Source organism: Stigmatopora argus, chromosome 18 (assembly GCF_051989625.1).
Source record: "Stigmatopora argus isolate UIUO_Sarg chromosome 18, RoL_Sarg_1.0, whole genome shotgun sequence".
Taxonomy (NCBI): Eukaryota; Metazoa; Chordata; class Actinopteri; order Syngnathiformes; family Syngnathidae; genus Stigmatopora; species Stigmatopora argus.
Genome location: NC_135404.1, coordinates 8,412,239 through 8,432,259, shown reverse-complemented (window position 1 = coordinate 8,432,259; position 20,021 = coordinate 8,412,239). Strand labels below are relative to the sequence as shown.

Genomic DNA, 20,021 nt, shown 5'->3' with positions numbered 1-20,021 from the left:
AAATGATGACGAATAAGGGTACACGGTCGATTGGTCGCCGGTCTTTTGGTCGCCGATCTTTTGGTCGCCCGGAAAGTTATTGATAATTACCATTACCATTACCATTTAAATCATTGCTCAAATTCTTCTAATTTTGTTTTACCTTGTTTTGTCGCCGGTCTTTTGGTCGCCGGTCTTTTGGTCGCCGGTCTTTTGGACGCCGGTCTTTTGGTCGCCCGTTGTAGCCTTCGGGGCGACCAAAAGACCGCGACCAAAAGACCGGCGACCAAAAGACCGACGACCAATCGACCGCACACGCGAATAAGAGATCAAAACAGGCGGCGTTCAAGTGCATGCAGTTGTATCATTTTGTACAGATATTTGCAAATGTCTTTTTTTTTTCTCCCCCAACCCCGTCGTCCCATTTTACCTCTTGTCAAACTGATGCAGTGTCAGGAACAAGGAGTATATTTGGTTTGAAGAGGGCTGTCAAATCAAACTGTCAGGCGCCACTCTCTGATGCCGCCGTATCGTTCACTGCACCGTCAATCAACCACAGAAGGGGGGAGAGAAGAGAGGGAGTTTAAGAGACTGATACTTACGTGACATTTCATTTTATGAGCGAACAGAGTGACTGACTGCGCTCATGTCTTTAAAAACCTTTGACGCCACTGCTATAATAATAAAGACGAGAGAGAACGTGTGGGAGTAAATGGGGATGAAAGTTAGACGTCGCCATGTATAATCGAGGAGCTTAAACAGAAAACACACATCAAGTGGCGCATATAAATGTGGACTTTGAACTCATTTTAGAACGCTTAAATATAAATATTTACTATTACATTTTAGCCTTGAACGTGCATTGACCCTAAAAAGAATATGCGAATAATAAAAAAGTTTGACGATGAATACTATGCAACTGTATCCTGGTTTGCTAAAGCAAATGTTAGCAAATGTATTTGTTAGATTAATTAATTACAAAGTCAATTGGTTTCATCAAGGCAAACAGTAAATTTAGAAGTGAGTTTTTTAATTTTCTTTTTTTTTTGTCTAAAAAATGAAAACACTTAAAAAAATTGTTACAGCATATTTTGAATTTTTTTAAAGACTTTTCTAATAAACATTTTAAAGTCAAATAATATACAAAATAATACTATTTGCTTTGTTGTTTATGAAAAATGGCAAAAAAATGCAAATAGTTCATCTTTAAGCTTAGATCCAACAGTATTTACAACTAATAGTATAGCTTTTTAAAAATTAATTGCACAATTCTGAGGTCAATAAAATCACAAAACAATCAACTATGAAAATAGTCAACAACTATGTTGGTATATTAGTTAGCAACCCTAACGGATATCAAGTGTTTTGCAAACCCCACTATACAAAACATTTGCAGTCTTTTTTAAGGCGCTGAAGCAGTTTAGTGCCATTGAAGATTGATTCGATACACATTTTAAAAGATGAGTGATGAGCCATCTCACAGAAAAAATAAACCTGCCATAGGAGGGCATCAAAACAGGATATAGTTACGGGTGATACTTGTCAAAGCAATGGAATGGTGCCGTCATAAAAACAAGGGTTTTACAGTACATGAAGCGGTCTATGAAATTCAATCAGAGCAATGCTGACATACCAGAACACTCCCCAGGATATGGCAGCCTTTTTTCCTCCAAGGGGCAAGACACAACAAGAGTTTTGGCACAAGAAAAGCGATAAACCTCAGTTTGGACAACCTACAATGGAAGTACAAAGAAAGAAATTCATGTCATTTTTGGACAATAATTTTGATCATGTAGAGTACCATTTAAAAACAGAAGATTTTACCCTGAGTTAGTACATGTGAGCAATACATTTTTTTTAAACAAATAGAAAAATAAATGTGCTGAAAATTCATTGTGTTGATGTCAACATTGTGATCTTGGCTCATTTATTTCTGGAACGGATCGACCTAATATTGTAAGACTGGCATTATCTCATCTCATTTGCTGAACCGCTTTATCCTCACTAGGGTCGTGGGGGGTGCTGGAGCCCATCCCAGCTGACTTTGGGCCAGAGTCTGAATCGATGCCAAGCCAATCGCAGGGAGACAAACAACCATTCACACTCACAGTCATAACTATGGGAATTTTAGAGTGTCCAATCAGACTACCATGCATGTTTTTGGAATGTGGGATGAAATCGGAGTACCCGGAGAAAACCCACGCAGTCCCGGGGAGAACATGCAAACTTCACACAGGTGGATCGACCTGAATTTTAAATCCAAGTCCTCCACTATGGGGCCGACGCGCTAACCACGACTCCCATTATGTTGTGATCATTTATACAAAGTGCACCCAATCAAACACAAACTTATGAGAAAATGTCTTACAAAATTGCATTACATAGTGGAATCCTCATCGCTGCAGTCTTCTGATTCAAACTTCCGATCTTAGATCGTTATTATGATTTCCACCAAACAAATGATATGAGCGCACGAGATGCCAGCCGTGCAGGTGTGTGTTTTTTTTTTTTTTGCTTTTAATTTCCGGTATGAAATTCACGACGGACACATTAGATAAAACAACACTGCCCTCGTCTGTTTAAAAACCTCCATTACACTCTATTGGCAGCGGGGTGGCAATACTCCTTTACGTGGATTTGTTACGATATAATATACGCGGAACATTATAAACGATGCTATTTAAATATATATTGCTAACACTGATTTGATTATGTTGACAGATTTTTAAATTCAAATTAAGCCATTGGGAAATCATGTGATCGCACATGACTCTATGATGAGGTTGCTAGGAATTCAATCTCTGCAAGCCACACAGAAGAGAAAAGGCGATCTTTGGTATGCATTTTTTTTATCCTGATTTCAAATATTTCTCCATTAAGATCGTGTTTCTACAACGGATTCCCTTGGCTCTAAAGAGCAACTTTGTAAAACGAGATATTGTCACTTTTAAGCGTAGGATCGGGACGCTCGTCGTTTACAAACAATTCGTTAATAGTTGTCATTTGGTCGTCTTTTTCGGTTAAATGATAAATTAAGGCATGTCAAAGGCAGTACCAATGAAGACATTATAAAATTTGCAAACCGTTTTTTTCAGTACGCATGCGTAATGTGGACATCTGACATTGGAACACACGGAAACAGACGTTTGCACATCGTAAGATACTATTTCCGTCGTTATGTTATGACGTATTACAACGAAGGGTGGGTAGGCTGAATCGACTGCCACCATTGACACACTAGTGAATGACTAGTTTGTAAAGCCATCACCACGCCATGGCCTTCCGGGGCGTATCGAAAGAAGCATTCATTGGAACTGTCACACTCGGAGTAGTATTTGTCGTGGGATACTTGTTCGGTAGGACAAACCTTTTTTTATCTTATTTTTCATACTCCGATTACTACTGCCAAGAGTAAGGGATTAATCATAATCTGTTAATTCACTACTTTTCACAGTGAGGTCTTGAATCTACAAATTAAAGTAATATTTACCTAAAATAACATCGTTTTCGTTAAGATCTGTAGATAGAATAAATGGTTAGCATGCTGTTTGACGAGGATTTTCGCTTCAATTGTTTTTATAACTTAAAATACATGGAAAATAAATGAGATACAGTCGTTTACATATTCAAACAAAATTACATTTTTCAATAAACCACAGCACTGTTAAGTTAACATCTTTAAATTTATATATATGTGTGTGTGTATGTATATGTATATGTATATATATATATATATATATATATATATATATATATATATATATATATATATATATATATATATATATGCAGCGTTATTGCAAGTTATAACTGTTGAAACATAAAATGGGTCAAGGGTCACTTGGCTTGATGAATAATTTCTATGTATTTATAACTACAGGGAAAAAGAGAAAACCCAGTATAATGAACCTGAGCAAAAGCCACGGCACTAATGGGGATGATAACCCACTTATGCAGTACATTCTTCGCAACTCCATGAGGGAACACCCTGCGTTGGCTAACCTCAGACAGGTATACACATGCTAACTCTTAAATTTTCAAGCTCCCATTTGCAAGTCTCCTGTTTTTTCTACTTTCAGAAAACATTGGAGCATGACAGAAATGTAATGATGGTCTCCTGCGAACAGTCACAGTTCATGGCCAATTTGGCTAGACTGATCAAATCCAAGAAGGCCATTGAGATCGGTAAGTTTTACCAAAGATACATTAAAAGGTCTATAAAAATAAAAAAAAGAAAGAAAACAGAATATTGACTTTTTTGCTTTTTGTAGGAGTGTACACAGGCTACAACACATTAAGCATAGCGTTAGCATTGGCTCAAGATGGTGTGATTGTGGCGTGCGACGTCGATGAGACCTATGCTAATGTTGGAAAACCCTACTGGAAAGAGGTAACCACATTTTTCTTAACACATTATTCACCGGCTGCCACTGACGGCGAAATTAGACAATTGACAATTTCTACTTGTCAGGCGGGAGTGGAGAAGAAAATTGACCTTCGCATCCAACCAGCATTGACCACATTAGGTAACATAGCGCCAGATAACTTCCCAGAAAATACTTCAAATATCAATTCTCTCCATGTATCTTTAGATGAGCTTTTAGCTGCCGGCGAGGCCGACACGTTCGATTTTGTCTTCATTGATGCCGACAAAGTCAACTACGACGGCTACTACGAAAAGTCTCTACGTCTCATCAGGAAAGGTGGCGTCATTGCCATCGATAATGTAAGCATTCACGTGCACATTTCTACAACCCAAATCGTCTTGCATCGGCGCGATTAACGTCTTTGTGTTTAGGTTTTATGGGGCGGAAAAGTGGTGAACCCGTCGCCGAATGACCCGGCCACGGTGGCCATCGACAAGCTGAACAAGAAGCTTCACAGAGACACTCGCATCAACCTCAGCATGCTCACAGTCGGAGACGGCTTAACACTGGCTTTTAAACTGTAGGCTATAATAGTGTATTAAGTATGGCATCGACACTACTAGAAAGCTTTGCTTTACCTCCATGTATTTACATGCGAGCCCCCCCCACCCACGTCTAGTACAAGTTTAAAAAAAGGACAGCAGAAAAGTAGAAGAAAGGAAAAATAAATTTATTGATAAAGGTTGATTGTTGTGCAACATTTCAGCACTGATGTACATCCTACACCTAAATCTTTGGGATTGTCAACAAAGTTAACCCAAATAGCCATTACTATTTTTAGATTTCCATATGTTGAGAATTAAAATTAAAAAAAAAAACACTTTCTGCTGCAAATTTCTTACGGTGGTCTTGTGGAAATGGAATTTCCCCTTGAATTCATTGTGAAGTGAAAGGAGAGCCCCACCTTCTACTATTCCATTTGTGATTAAAATAAATGTTGTGTCCAAATGGAATCTCATGCCTCTAACTCCAACCCCAAGCCCAATTTGTGACCACCAGCATTGATGCTTTTGCCATCCACAAGTGCGGACAATACGAGTTTCATTCCTGCAAATGAGAACGGTTTGTTAGTCATTTGAAAATGGGCAATGACAGAAATCAATTTTGAACCTAGTCCAAAAAGGATTGGACGTCTATCTTAGCGAGCCAATGTGATTAAAATGAAAGTCTAATAAATTGAAAGAAAATATTTTGTTCTAACCAGGCCGAAGAGTCTGACTGTATCCAAATCCAACCAAACTGGCATTGTTCACCTTGGCCTGAAGGAAGAGCATCAAAAATGTTAAGAAGTTTTATCATTATTTGATTGTAATTAATGATTCTAATTTTCCAAAATATCAACATTGAACATACTGCAAATATGGGATAATCTAGTATCAATCATAGTAATAATAATAGTCAAAATAGTAATAATAACAATAGTTACTTTTATAAGGCCAAGTTATTATGATAGTGCGACAGTGAAAAAGACATCATTCTTATGAAATTAGACAACTTTTGGATGAAAAAAGTTATTACCAAAAAGCAAAATATTTAATACAGAAAAAAATAATGCAATACTACTGAGTTAATACAGTATCCAATAAAATTTACTGCAAATGTAATTAGCAAAGCCATTTTTTAACTCACTGTTACACTAAAAATGACTATAGTTTCCCAAATATGTTAAAACAATACTTGAATTAACTGAAATTTAGCATTACATATTACACGGACGACATGCACATATAAATCTATATCAAATAAAGAGTGACTAATATGGCATGATTGTAGCTCGCATAATAGCTACTTAGTTGATGATTCATAAAGGGACTTACCGATATGGAGGCGCTAGAATCTAGCTGGTATTTGGCAGCGATGCCGAAGCGAGTTCCGTTGCTGCCCGCAGCCCAGGCCAGGTCGACGGCCGTCTCAAGCTGCTCGTTCACCTTTTGATAGATGGAGCCCCCAAATTCGCAACCGTTGTTGCTGGGTAAACAAAATTTGTCTGTCACTTGCTTCTACGATCACTACAGGTGTACCTCAGGGCTCTGTTCCGGGGCCCATTGCTCATTTCTTATTAACTATTACAACTTTTGAGTGTATTATTTTGGCCCTCGACTGTGTACGTACACGTTGGTATGTAGCTGGAAGTCTCCCGTCTTGTACCCGATGGCAAAGTTACTTTGGAGGATTTTGGACTTGGCCATGTCGAGGCTCATCTGGTAGCCGGCCAGCCAGCCTTCGTAGCCCGTCACTGCCGCACCGTGAATGGTGGGCCCCGCTAAAGCGAGGTCTACGTCCACGCCGGCATGCAGGTATTCACGCTTGTAGGCCGTCTTGATTTTGCCACTCTTTTTTCTATAGGAAATCAATTGTTTTCCTTACCGTTTTACTTGTCTTACTCCGGAAAACATTTATAGCACGAACCCAGTGTTTGGGGAAAATGTCGTGTTGAAATTCAGTTTAAAGCCTTTGGTAATCTAAAAAAAAAATGAATGCATCATTGTGCTCCTGCTCAGCAACTGTCCATCTCTAGAGCGTTTATCAACTTGACAACATTACAATGAGTACATATTTACCCTATCCTCGATGCATATTTCTGTGCCGAGGGTGTTCTCAGTGGTCCACTTCTCCGTGAACGTTACGCCACGATCGGCCCACTTATACTTTGTCTCCAGTGTTCCTATCACCTTGCTGGTGTCCACGTTTGATGAGCCGCATGTTATGAACTCCTAAAATGGAAGGACAGCAAGGTCAGCCCATATTATTGCATTATATTTCATCCATTTTGTTGCTAAAATGGTTCTAGTTAACTCATGTACTCACCACTCCATTTGATGACTTTGTTTTGACATCCAGTTTGACCAGACCAAAACCTACAAACACAGTGGCATTGAGTTTCGCAAGTGGATTTAAATAGTGATCTTGAAAAACAAACTGATAGATGTAAACTTTTAATTACCATATCCTTTGTTAAAGATGTCCTTTGCTGATTTTCCCAAATCTGCATATGGTGGAGGGACTGCCATTTTACCTGTGTAAATACAAATATACAATTTCTATGAATAAAAAAACATGTAGTTTTTTTATAAATATGCACCTGTTCAAAATTCTTACTCTTCGCTGAAAACAAATATTAAGATAAATACATTTTCCTTTCTGTTTTTTGTAAACTTCTGTTTTTTTTTTTTCTTTTCTGTAAACTTAAGAAAAAAACTATTTCTATAGTAACGGATGCAAATTAAGGCTGTCAGTTAGTTTGAAAGCTGGAGAAAAATACATTTTTTTTGTTTGGATGAAAAATAGCCAAATGTTGAAAATAAATAAATTCAATTTATTAATTTCTAACACCTGTTTGCTTATATTGTACACAGGCGCTCTCTAGTGGTATCCAAAAGACTTCATAAGTACAGTTCATTTGCCATTTGCAACTTTCAAATATGATGAAATATTTAACGCGATTAACAAAAATGCTTAGATGCAATTTGTTTATTATTTGCATCACATTTGAGTTAAATCATTAAAATTTCTCCCGACATTCCCAATTTCCAGGTGCCTTGCATTACTAAATGTTCAATTAGAGCCTACCGTGGTTTGTAACATAAAATATACCCCAGATATAAAATCACTTTCGATTATGTATTTAGTTAAACTTTTGAAGTTGTTGCAAGTGATTGACTTAATTTAGGAAAACAAATGTTTGTAAACCAGCTAGCGAGGGGCGTTTTCCAGAAAGGAAATGAGAAGCCAGAGATGTTTGTTCCTCAAAGGGAATATCGCAATATGGAGAGGGTGGGGTCGAAAAAAATAGTAGTTATATTTAACTCACCAAGGGGTTTTTACGGTTGTCAAGGTCGCCGTCGATTTGAATACGAAGAGGGGGCAAAGTAGGAAGTCGATGGCCGGCCAGTTCTGGACGCGATTGCGGCTTGTGGAGGAGACACTGTTGACCTCGGAAATGTCAGGCCCCTAAGCTGCCCGTGTTGTGCCAGACTGAAAGTAAACGATTAAACGTCAGTAATATCGCTATTATCCACTACCATTTGGATTGCTTTTGTTTCTTGTAATAAGTGAAACGTTGAAAAGAATTCCTTTCCTAGCATTTTAAACCCAATCGCGCATTTCACACCGGCATATAAGAATGCCTCTCATTTACAAGTTACCGCGATGTTAAAATTTAGTTTGCAATTATCATAATTATAAAGATGTCAACATACAAATATATGCATAGGTATTTTAAAACACATTGGTGTTAATAATGAAGACCTACTGGGTTTTCACAATAAAAAATAATAATAATTCAAATTACTCGATATTCTTCGATAAATACCCCCCAAAAAACGATAATTAGATTGATTACTGTGGTTGAATTGGAAAAAAGGCCGATAAGTCTCCAACCTAATAAATAATACTTGCCATGTGAGAACGAGAAATATTTCCTGCTTATTAAATGTACACAAGCTAAGAACAGAAATGTGTACAAATATTGGAAACTCAATTTCCCACAACACTTCCATTTAACCTTAATGAATAAAGGTATGAAACCACAATTGTGGCTTGATATTTTTCTACATTTTTATATATCTCACACATACAAAAACAAATACCAACAGAAGAATAATTTCTCAATAAACATAAGAAAAATGGAAAAAAAAAAAAGCATGTCGCCATTTTGAGCAACTGTAAACATTAGTCTCTTTTGTGCACAGATTCCCAACACAGAAAAAACACAATCATGAATAAATTAGCACACATTTGAGAAATAAAAAAAAAACTCGTTAACATTTTGCTGGCATTAATACTATATAAACCTGCGACACGTGGACAACATATGGCTCCACCAGAACATTTGATCTGGTCAACTGTGCAAATGTTAAGAACGCACACAAATAAATGCTAATTATTCTCCATCAACTTGCATCCGGAAACACACTGCACTACACATTTTCGACATTAAATACTACAGCCCTACCTCCATTTCATTGCATCATGTATTCTTCAGATGCAATTTAGCACAGAAAAAACGCTCCGACCTTATTTTCATTACTTTTCTACACAAGAAGACCTAGTGCAAAGCGCAAGGTTATTGGCAAGTGGAATCATACTTAAGACAAAAGGGAGACGTGTCATTTTGGCGGCTTCAAACCCTAAACAAAAAGGCGCTCCGCAGAAGTCATTCGGACGGATGTCGCTCCTCTCTACCCGATGATCAATTTGAAGATGGTGGGTCGCGAAAAGGGCCAGCTGTATTCGTTGGGCACGGGCCCGTTGACGTTGCACTCGAAGAAGGAAAACATGGGGAACCAGATGCGGGCTCGGCGACTCTGCTGGTAGGCCCGCGTGTTGGCCAGCGTGTGGTAGTAGAGGAAAAGCCGTGTGGTGATGTAGAAGGCGATGAAGACGTCGATGGAGTAGTGCTCGTGCGCCGCCAGGATGAAGAAGATGCCAAATAAGTTCAGCACCCAGGACAGAGTATGGATGCAGTGCCAACTGCGTGGCGTGTCTGCTCAAAGACAAACACGCACGTTTGATCTCAACTTGAATTCATGCGCCAGCTCCTCGTTCAAAACTAGACTTATTCGGTGCGGAGGAAAGTGCGCGACTCACACTCTGTAACAAAGAAGTTGAGCAGGGTGATGATGACGGTGTGCCCGCTGAACATGTAGTCGCCACACGTGTGCACGCCGGTCAAAGTCATGCCGAAGCCGCTCCAGATGGCCACGGCGCGCTGCAGCTTCCCCCAGTTGTCGGCATATTTCTGCAGCCAGCAAGGACCGAAATCGCTGTTATTACAATAGCACAAGCAACCGAATACTCGAAACCTGCCGTTACCTTTCCGGAGCATTGCAGATGTTGTCCCGGCACGGACAGTGAGGTGACGAACATAGTGATGCAGCGGAGCATGAACACCGTGCCCATGAGGCTGCACATGCGGCGAAGGAGAATGGACCTGATGACAGAAAATGTTCGATTTTTGAATAAGACAATTAAAAACAACCAGACTATTTTGAATTTAAAACATGGAAAATGTCTTTTTTTCAAATTTGCATATAGATAAATACTACAAAAAAATCAAGATTATACATACAGGGATTTGGACCATTTATATAATCCATCAACAATCGATAATGAAGAGTTGCCAATTGACTCGCAGCCCTCGCAAATGTACATTACCTATGTTTGTGCAGCAGTAAAACCAGCAGCCACATGATACACAGGATGAGGCCGCACGCCTCCGCCATGGCGAAGGCCCACGGGATTCGCGGCATACTAGGGACAAAAATAAAAGCCATCATTTCTCGCCCCGTGTCATTTCCTCCCGAACGAGCCACCTACTTGTCCAGGACAATATCAGGGAGAGGCGGGTAGGTGGCCATGTCGGGGACCTTCTCGTGCACGATGACCATGACGAAGGAGGTGACGCCGAACACCAAGACCACGTAGACGGAACTCAGCGCCGTCTTCCAGAACTCCGGATCCAGCCGTCGCGTCTGCTGCTTGTATTTGCCATTGGTGTACTTCTGGTACTCCTCCCCCACGGGCGCCTTGTCGGCGCCGTCGCAATCCCGCGCCACCTCGCCGTTGCAGAACCAGTCTCCCGAACCGGTGGGGGAGTGTCCGTCGAACGGCAGGCCCAGCTCCTCCAGTACGTCCAGGTTCTGCTTCTGGAGCTTGCGAACGGACGCCATGATACGCTTGATGTCGCCCAGCACTTTGAGCTGTAGGGGAGGCGAGCGCAGGTCGTACTCGCTGAGAGCCAGCAGGCTGCTGCCATCCAAGCGGTGCTCGTGGCACAGCAGGCCCACGTAGTCGCAGAAGCCCTCGTCCTTCAGCCATTTGGCCACGTGCTTGGGGGTCCAATCGCGGACACTCGGCGGGCTCATTTCGCCAGCTAGAAAACAATAAGTTGAGAAATTCAGCTTTCAAAAAATAAACACAACACACGGCCGAGATGTTAAATAATGGACTGCCTTTCATGATACAGGACGTCCAATCTTCACAGTTCATATGGATTGGACGTCCAATCTTCACAGTTCAAATGGATTGGGCGTCCACCACCGACAATGGCAGTGATGGAAGCAATCTTTAATATTCCGCTTTCAAGTTTAAACAGCTTATATCAAGCTTTTTACGCTTTATTCAAACACCACCACTACTATTGTTACTTTCTGTACCCCTACAACGGTTTGCTAAACTATTGCAAAAATGCAATACAGTATTCATACACTGAAATATTGGTGCTAGGTTACCACGCGATTAGTTCGTTAATATTGAAATGACACGTGCAGAGCAATGGCAATGGCAAAGATTTAACGCAAACAAATAAGCGTTAACCTCAAACTTCTTGACATTGAAATGCAAAAACAAAGGCACGTTTGGCTTCAAAGGCGGCTAGCCGGAGCTAACAGTTAGCTCGGCTTCGGGGTTCACTCACCCGGGCTGAGATCTTAACAGAAGGACGCCGGCCGGCGCGTTTGTGTTCCGAAGACAGGCCGACTCAAAGGTGTCTCAAGCGAATAATTCATAACCCCGTTATTGGGTTTAATGGCGATCACATCCCCGCGATTGTGGGCATGGGCACTCATATCGAGCAGCTTGGCATCTTGCTGAGACGTCACACGGGATGTAACGGCCACAATAGAAGCGCAACTAAAAACTACTGTCTAACAAACTACGTTGCTGCCGGAAACCTTCTGGAAATAAATAAAAAGTATTCTTCCAATTTGAAACGGGCCAGCCTATGCTTACAATTATTATAATTATTATTTCAAATATGCCTGCCTTTTAATTTATATTTTAACCATTTCCGCCTATCACATAGACAGGCGGAAGCAACCGCGGCCATCTTGCGTCAGGCAACTCCTATTGTAGTGAACAACTAAAATACTACATTATTGAAGGATTTTGTTAGTAAAAGACAAAATGAATATAAAAGCATAAAAATACACGTAGTAATTTGTTTGCACAAACAGCCTAAATAATATCAACAGAACATAAAATGAAAGAATTAATGCATTATCCAAATCAATAACCACGCAAAAAACAATTAAACTGTTCCAGCAGAAGGTGCTGTTTTATTATAGCAAGACTATACGCATTTGATCTACTGTAATTAATGCATTATAATAAAAAAATAACCCTAACAAGTCCATGTATTAGTTCATCCTATTACCATTATTATTATTATTATTATTTGTAACAGCACATGTGATGTCTATATCGGGGCTGGCGTGAGTATCCAATGTCAGCCGGATTCCAGCAGCTGCCGGGACAGATCAAAAGCAACAAGTGGAAGAAGTCTAGCAGTCTTACGGCGCTGGAGGCTAGAAGCGAGGATTTGGAGAGAAAATGTGGAGCCGCAAACGCAAAGAATATGTGACGGTCAAGGACCTGCAGAACATTCTGGACTCGTGCAAACTGCGTCTCAGCCATGTCGATGAAGTCTGGCCCAATATTTACATAGGAAACGTGTGAGTATATCTTAAAAAAATAAAATAAAAAAAACGACGCTACCAAGCGTTTATGAGTAACCCGAGTGCAACTGCGGTGTCAGGACAGTGGCCCAGACCAAGTCAGCCTTGATGAAGCTTGGCATCACGCACGTGCTGAACGCGGCGCACGCCAAACCGGGCAGCATCGGCAACCAGACTTTCTACGGCAACGATTTCGAGTACTGCGGCATACCCGCCGATGACTCGACCCACTTTGACCTGGATGTCTACTTCAGACACGCTGCCGACTTTATCCACAAAGGACTCAAGTCGCCTCGTGGTGAGGATACTTAAAAAAAATAAAAATATGAGAATTTTACGGCCAAATTGTGAACATTTGGAAATGTAACATTACCAAGAAATGTAGTAAGACAGATTCAAATGTGTAACATGTTCTTATCACTCTTCCCGGAGGCAAAGTTCTGGTGCACTGCATCATGGGAATGAGCCGCTCGTCCACATTGGTTCTGGCTTACCTGATGATCTACCGCCGCCTGAGCCTGCAGGAGGCTCTGCAGCGACTGGTCCGCAAGAGGGCCATCTATCCCAACAGGAATTTCCTGGCCCTGCTCATCGACCTGGACCTTCACCTGCAGCCTCGCCACTGCGCACGCAAGAAACGGAAAGGAGCGTGCCTCATCTTGTGAGTCTGGCGGAAAAGAATTAAAGAGAAATGTGGTACAAATAGTAAAACTTTAATTTAAAAAAAAATGTAAACATGATGTGGTAAACTTGCAATTGTAATTTAAATACCAACAATAATATTAAAGAATTTACAAACATGAATTTAATTATTTAAAGTAGCATATCATGTTTAAAATATTTTTAAATATTTTTTTTTAATCATTCAAATATATCAGTATCATATATGATGGTCATATTCCATTCAAATATCCCCAAAGTGCAAATTTAGGTGATTTACTTTGCAATGCATAATATTAATAATGAAAAAAAGATAATAATACCAAATATTATAAAAAATATATATAAAGCATGCAAAATTAGTTGCAGTAAAATGGCAGCATAATAAATTAAAGATGGTGTCAGCTTTCTATTTGTCTATGAACTGAACTCACGTCAGAAATGGACCAACTAAAATGATTTTGTGTGAGCGACTCTTATGTCAATATCTGTGCAATTTTATTTATTTCATTGCATTTTATTTTGAAACCTTAATCAACTTACTTTTCTCAATGTGAATGTATTTTACTGCTGTATTAAAGGTCAAAATGATGATAATTGTGTGCAACCCGAGCCAATAAATGTAGGAACGACAGCAAAAATGTGGTGTTATTTCATTTTTATATTTTAATCTGAGTGAAATGTGCACATTTGAATTTGTAGAAGGCCTTATTTTAGGGTCACTTAACACGTTTTGTCCATAAAATGTAATGAGGGCGGACATTTTTCAGTTTGTCTGATTAGTCATTTGTCCTCAAAACACTCATATCATATTTTTAAAAGGAAATGCAATGAATTCATTCGTACCAAAACACAAAAATATTAACCTAACTTTTCTGACGATGTGCGTGTGCGTAGGAGAGCTAACCTTTAAGAAAGTTGACGCTGGAAGTATTTTGGGTGACATCAAAATAGCCGCAAATGTTGCCGGGTAGATTAAGGCCGAGGAGGTCGACGGCCTACATGCGTTGCTGTCCGGCTTGCTCGCCTGCGAAAAAGCAAAAGTCGTGGGATCAGACATGTCCGGAAGTCAGAGGAGCTTAGAAAGCCTTGGGGACTCGCCCACCAAGTACATGAGCCCCCCAGCGTCTGAACTCCAGAGGCTGATGTGGACCAAGAAAGGCAGTGAGAACAACCACATGGACGAGGTCTGGCCGAGGATCTTCTTAGGAGACATGTAAGTTGGACATTTCGCTTGGTGGCGACCATGCTAGGAACATTTTCCTTTTTCAATGTTCAGCCCCTGAAGTTTGCTTCACATAGGAAGACGTGTCTATCAAGAGTAAACCAACAAAAAGTCCCCAAAACGCCATTTTGGTTTAAAGTGAGATTTATAGGTATATTTCCAAGGATTTGTTATTCAGTATGTCTTTTTTAGCAACACAAAATTTGGTTAAAATGCCAATTATGGGCGGTAATTATAGAAAATTCTAAAAGGTGCTATAGGATAAATACCATTTTAGAGCTTTGGACTAATTTCTACCAATTTTTTTAAGGTATGCTGCCAAAAACAAGCGCAACCTTCAGGCGCACGGCATCAGCCATGTGCTGAACGCCGCCCACGGCAAATTCAACATCGACACGGGGGCTACCTTCTACCACGACGTCAATCTGGAGTATCACGGTGTGGAAGCCTACGATATGGTGACCTTTGACCTCAGCGCCTTCTTTTACAAGTCGGCCGACTTCATCAGGAGCGTCTTGAATTTGCCCACAGGTAAGGTAGCACTCGTTTTTTAAAACAAGTGCATACATGGTAACATATACATTAAATACATCTGCACATAATTTTTAAAATATTTTTTTATCATAGTTACTAGTACTAGTAGGCTCCACATCGAGCACTTTGGGAGGAAGGGGTTTACTCCAGTGTGGTGCCATAATCCCCAACAAGAGTGTTTCAATTACACGCTCCCATGAGCCCTAATCCTCCTGTCTGCAATAAAGCGGCGTCTATCTTTTTCATTTTTTGGCGAGGTTTACCAACTTTTTTTTTTAGTCAGTTGGATCCAAGTTATTGACGCTAATCCCCAGGCCGAGTGCTGGTACACTGCGCCATGGGCCTGAGCCGCTCGTCCACCCTGGTGCTAGCCTACCTGATGATCCACGAGAAGATGACGCTGGCGAAGGCCATCGCGGCTGTCGGCGCCAACCGCAACATCAAACCCAACGCCGGCTTCCTGGAGAAGCTGCGAGCGCTGGATGTTGAGCTCCAGCCAATCAGACTAAAGTCCACTGGGAAATAGAGATGAGCAGGTTAGAAATGTTAAATAGGATCAACATATGTGCTCAATTTTGAGAGGGTGTTCTCAGCATTTTTTTTCGTTCCTGTATTTTCTCATTACAAAAGTTTATGATTTTTTTTCTGGGAATTTTTTTTCATCAAATCCACCATTTTTCTGTGAAAATATAATTTTTTTTCTCTTGATGTCAAGTTCTTCTAGAAACTATTATTATTAAAAATATAAACAAGTTACTCAGTTTGTTTGAAAAAATACATTATTTAAATGCTAAAACAAAAAAAATATCTGTCTTCATCTTAATCCACATGTGTCAAAGTGGCGGCCCAGGGGCCAAATCTGGCCCGCCACATCAATTTGTGTGGCCCGGGAAAGTAAATCATGAGTGCCGAATTTCTGTTTTAGGATCAAATTAAAATGAAGAGTATCGATATATATTAAATTTCCTGATTATCCCCCTTTTAAATCAATAATTGTAATTTTTAATCCATTTTTTCTGTGTTTTTAGTTCAAAAATCATTTTGTAAAATCTAAAAATATATAAAAAAGCTAAAATAAACTGTTTTAGATCTAAAAAAAACCAAAACTGAATATTCAGGGCTTTTAATCCAGTTATTTTAATCCATTTATCAAAAACATATCTAAATATTATATCTAAAATGGTCCGGCTCACATGAAAACGAGTTGACGTTAACGCGGCCCGCGAACCAACCCGAGTCTGACACCCCTGTCTTAATCTTTCCTTTAACATGTGAGACATATGAACCACCCATTAATTAAATTCAGGTCTGCCCAAGTTTTTATACATTGAAAAGCCAGAAAAGGTCACCCAGCGCTCAGATACTGTATACCCCCCCAAAAAATGAGCTTTATCTCAGGCTCTCAACAAGACAGCGTGCCTAATTATAAACCACACAGCGCGTTTTAAGTACGAAAGGCCGCGGGATGACAAAAATAATCTTCTGCGCGCGTGCACTTTGAAATGAGATGAAAACATGGAGTTGATAAGAGCTGCTCTCAAAAGAGGCAGAGATAGAGAGAGCAGCTGTCAAAATCAAAGCGCCCCAAATCACAGGTTTAATGATTATGCTGTCAAAATGAGTGACAAAGTCAAGAAGCATCAGAAGGCCCCAGTTCGAAAGATCTGTGTGTTAGAGGTTTTAGGAAAGAGGCTGTGATCTTGCTTCAGTGACGTTGATGGCGATAGACGTCCTGTACAATTTGACTGGGGGGCGAACGTACGATTGTGAATCTGTCACCATTAATAAAAGCGAATGAGTTAAACATTCAGGCGTACACTCAAATAACATTTTTTTAAAATCTGTGTCTGGGGAAAAAAAATAGAAACCTTCTTGGAAATATGCCTTTTTTAAAACCAAACCTGAGTTTTATAATTCTGCTTCATTTTCATGATAAAAACCCTTTGTTGGAAAAACACGATATTTGTATTGGTCTGTTACATTTTCATGATGATTAAGCAATTGCATTAATATCATTCATAATATGATTCCGTCATGCTCACGTCTTTTTAGAGGCCTGTTTTTTGATGAGCAATTTTTATGATGCCAGGGAAGGTAAAATTCCCCAATTTTAATAGCAAAGCCTACCAAGCGAGACTAACGTCTTGTTTTCCCGTTGCTGGAATTTGACCAGCGTGGCAGCAAAGGTCAGTCGGATCATCGCAGGCCCTAAAAATATCCCCCGCATATCGAACGCCGCTTACACAATCCCGTCTTTCGCCGTGCGCCGGCCAGTCGCGGAAACAACGCAACTCTTAAGCTTTGTCGTCATTACATAAGCGGGCTAAACCATGCTGGACGACGACCACGTCACGCCATCCTGCTATGAGCTGGACAAGATCCTCAATCGGGGGTGCGCGGCATACGTGCCTTATAATGAAGTGTGGCCGCAAGTCTACATCGGTGACGAGTACGTAACGAACCGACAAATGATTGCTTAAAATATCAGGAAAAGTGGATTTTTCTTTTGTTTTATGTGGCAGGGCGACTGCAAAAGATAAATTCAATCTGCAAAAACTAGGCATCACGCACGTGCTCAACGCAGCGGAGGGCACGTGGAACAACGTGGACACAGGCGCCGGTTATTATGGCGACATGGGTGTGGTCTACCACGGCGTGGTGGCGGCAGACACGCCCACTTTTGACCTCAGCCAGTACTTTTTGACGGCAGCCCGCTTTATCAGGACAGCGCTGGCTGACGCGAACAGTAAGAAAGAATTGATAGGAAAACTACCGTATTGCCCTGAATATAAGACGACCTCCTCTTTCCAAAGACTCAAGTTTAAAAAAAAGAATTTTTGAACACCAAATTCAATTTCTATAGACAAAATAATGACTATATCGCAAACAAGCGACTAAGATCTGAACATTTAAATATATGTAAACTAAAGTGAAATCACATTTGTAAATGAATGATTCTGTTTTTTTAAAGGTAAATTAACCAATCTACTGTGATAAAACAATAAAATTGCAATAACTGCGTCAACTCGAGTTCTGCACCTAGGAGGACCTAATCTAGACTAATTTGTTATTTTTTACTTAAGCTAAAATTCCATGGGCTGCTAACCACTTTTTGTACCTGAATTCTTATTTATGTGAACACTTAAGATGTTGACTACTTATCTAATTTGACCACTTATTATGTTGACTAGTTATCTAATTTGACTACTTATTATGTTGACTACTTATCTAATTTTACTACTTATATAATTTGACTACTTATCTAATTTGACTACTTATCTAATTTGACTACTTATCTCATTTGACTACTTATTATGTTGACTACTTATTATGTTGACTACTTATCTAATTTTACTACTTATATAATTTGACTACTTATCTAATTTGACTACTTATCTAATTTGACTATACTTATTATGTTGACTACTTATTATGTTGACTCATTATGTTGACTACTTATTTATTGACAATTTATGTGTGCACCTTATGGTGAAGCTTTAAATCTAATTCTACTTGTATTCGGGCCAAGATGGTAATTAGTATTGGATCCCAAATGTTTGTTTTTTGGGGGTATGAAAATGAAAACCTCCCATGGGGCGTGTTCACAGATAAAATTCTGGTACACTGCGTGATGGGCAGGAGTCGCTCGGCCACGCTGTTCCTGGCTTACCTGATGATCTGCGAGGGAATGATGCTGGCGGATGCGGTGGAGCACGTGAAGACGCGTCGGAGGATCTTGCCCAATTGGGGTTTCCTTAAGCAGCTGAGGGAGTTGGACGCAAAGCTCCAAGACCAGAGGCGAAAGGGCGCCCGATGTATCAGCTCAGAGTGTCCAGATGACATCTAGGAGACGGGAAAATGTTGAGTTTATCTGTCCTAATGGGTTTCTTAGTGGATTTTTTGAAACATTGGGCTATCTCAATTTACTTTTTTAAAAAAATAACCCCACTTTTAGCCCAATGATGCATATTAAAGGTCAAAATTGGAACATCACCATATTAATAATCATAGTTTTTGGGCCAGATGTGGCCCACCACATGATTCTGTGTGGTCCGCTAAAGTAAATCATTTGCACATATTTCTTGAAAAATAATAAATTTGCAGATTGGCATTTTGGTTACCACTCCACCTAAAAAAATAATGTTGAACAATAGGTTTTATATTGGTTTCCGATTCAAAAGCAAACCTCAATTTGAATCTATTCATTGCTCCTTAATGACCAAAATACTGAGCTTGCTCTTGCTTGTAGATTTTCTGTTGGAGTACAAAAATGGAAAATGTCAAGTTTAACTAACACATGTCATCCATTTGTATTAAAAAAATAGCATTTGACAAAGATACAATACAATGAAAACTGTGAAAGTCATTCTGCAAAATATCAATGAAATTGATATTTTCTTTATTGTTATATATAGATATATCATATTCTGGAGTGTACAAAGAGGGAGATATGCTCGTATATTTGGACAGAAATCCGTCTGCTTTATTAAACAGAAAGCTGCCTCGAGGAAATCTGTTACAAAAAGACTTCAGAATTATACATACATAGAGCAATAAAACCTCTCAAAGCGCAACAAAAAAAACGAGACTAAAAGTTTACATGTTTTTTTTTCCTTCTTTTTCTTTCTTTTTTTTTTTTTTACATTAGCATTAACAAAATATAATTTCATTTTTCACCTAATAAAAGGCCCGGTAGCTTGAAAATGGCTTGCTATTTTGTTAAGCACGACACTTGTACAG

At 39.7% G+C, this 20,021-nt stretch overlaps 4 protein-coding genes and 1 long non-coding RNA gene across 7 annotated transcripts in view; 2 read left to right on the top strand and 3 right to left on the bottom strand.

The window, feature by feature from the left end:
• Window positions 1–2,482, bottom strand: part of LOC144092614 (uncharacterized) — a 107,967-nt gene extending 105,485 nt beyond the window's left edge. The window contains exons 1-3 of one of the 2 annotated variants that reach the window (XR_013306096.1): window positions 2,348–2,482; window positions 1,613–1,712; window positions 410–516 (exon numbers count right to left, since the gene is read on the bottom strand). This is a non-coding gene — a long non-coding RNA (uncharacterized LOC144092614). The remainder of the gene's footprint in view (window positions 1–409; window positions 517–1,612; window positions 1,713–2,347) is intronic. The other variant, XR_013306097.1, reaches the window with a different exon arrangement.
• Window positions 2,483–2,603: 121 nt separating this feature from the next.
• Window positions 2,604–5,354, top strand: LOC144092613 (catechol O-methyltransferase domain-containing protein 1-like). Of its 2 annotated transcripts, none has more exons than XM_077625584.1 (7): window positions 2,604–2,815; window positions 3,860–3,990; window positions 4,059–4,164; window positions 4,251–4,369; window positions 4,451–4,505; window positions 4,572–4,705; window positions 4,778–5,354. In XM_077625584.1, exons 2-7 carry the CDS (start codon window positions 3,883–3,885, stop codon window positions 4,928–4,930), a joined length of 675 nt encoding a protein of 224 aa, XP_077481710.1. In that variant the 5' UTR covers window positions 2,604–2,815; window positions 3,860–3,882; the 3' UTR covers window positions 4,931–5,354. The 2 variants fall into 2 exon arrangements, with proteins under 2 accessions (XP_077481710.1, XP_077481709.1); XM_077625583.1 differs by lacking the exon at window positions 2,604–2,815 and adding an exon at window positions 3,169–3,335.
• LOC144092612 (non-selective voltage-gated ion channel VDAC2-like) lies at window positions 5,056–8,494 on the bottom strand. Its single transcript, XM_077625582.1, has 9 exons — window positions 8,218–8,494; window positions 7,351–7,422; window positions 7,215–7,264; window positions 6,968–7,120; window positions 6,816–6,868; window positions 6,519–6,746; window positions 6,224–6,374; window positions 5,608–5,665; window positions 5,056–5,453 (listed from the first exon to the last, which is right to left on the bottom strand). The coding sequence occupies exons 2-9, from the start codon at window positions 7,415–7,417 to the stop codon at window positions 5,362–5,364; spliced, it is 852 nt and encodes a 283-aa protein (XP_077481708.1). The 5' UTR covers window positions 7,418–7,422; window positions 8,218–8,494; the 3' UTR covers window positions 5,056–5,361.
• Window positions 8,495–8,945: 451 nt separating this feature from the next.
• On the bottom strand, window positions 8,946–12,124 carry samd8b (sterile alpha motif domain containing 8b). Its single transcript, XM_077625581.1, has 6 exons — window positions 11,824–12,124; window positions 10,725–11,280; window positions 10,563–10,658; window positions 10,221–10,338; window positions 9,996–10,146; window positions 8,946–9,891 (listed from the first exon to the last, which is right to left on the bottom strand). The coding sequence occupies exons 2-6, from the start codon at window positions 11,270–11,272 to the stop codon at window positions 9,587–9,589; spliced, it is 1,218 nt and encodes a 405-aa protein (XP_077481707.1). The 5' UTR covers window positions 11,273–11,280; window positions 11,824–12,124; the 3' UTR covers window positions 8,946–9,586.
• Window positions 12,125–12,633: 509 nt separating this feature from the next.
• Window positions 12,634–19,208, top strand: LOC144093135 (uncharacterized). Its single transcript, XM_077626451.1, has 6 exons — window positions 12,634–12,859; window positions 15,058–15,278; window positions 15,596–15,791; window positions 17,608–17,730; window positions 17,804–18,027; window positions 18,890–19,208. The coding sequence occupies exons 1-6, from the start codon at window positions 12,738–12,740 to the stop codon at window positions 19,126–19,128; spliced, it is 1,125 nt and encodes a 374-aa protein (XP_077482577.1). The 5' UTR covers window positions 12,634–12,737; the 3' UTR covers window positions 19,129–19,208.
• The last annotated feature ends 813 nt before the right edge of the window (window positions 19,209–20,021 follow it).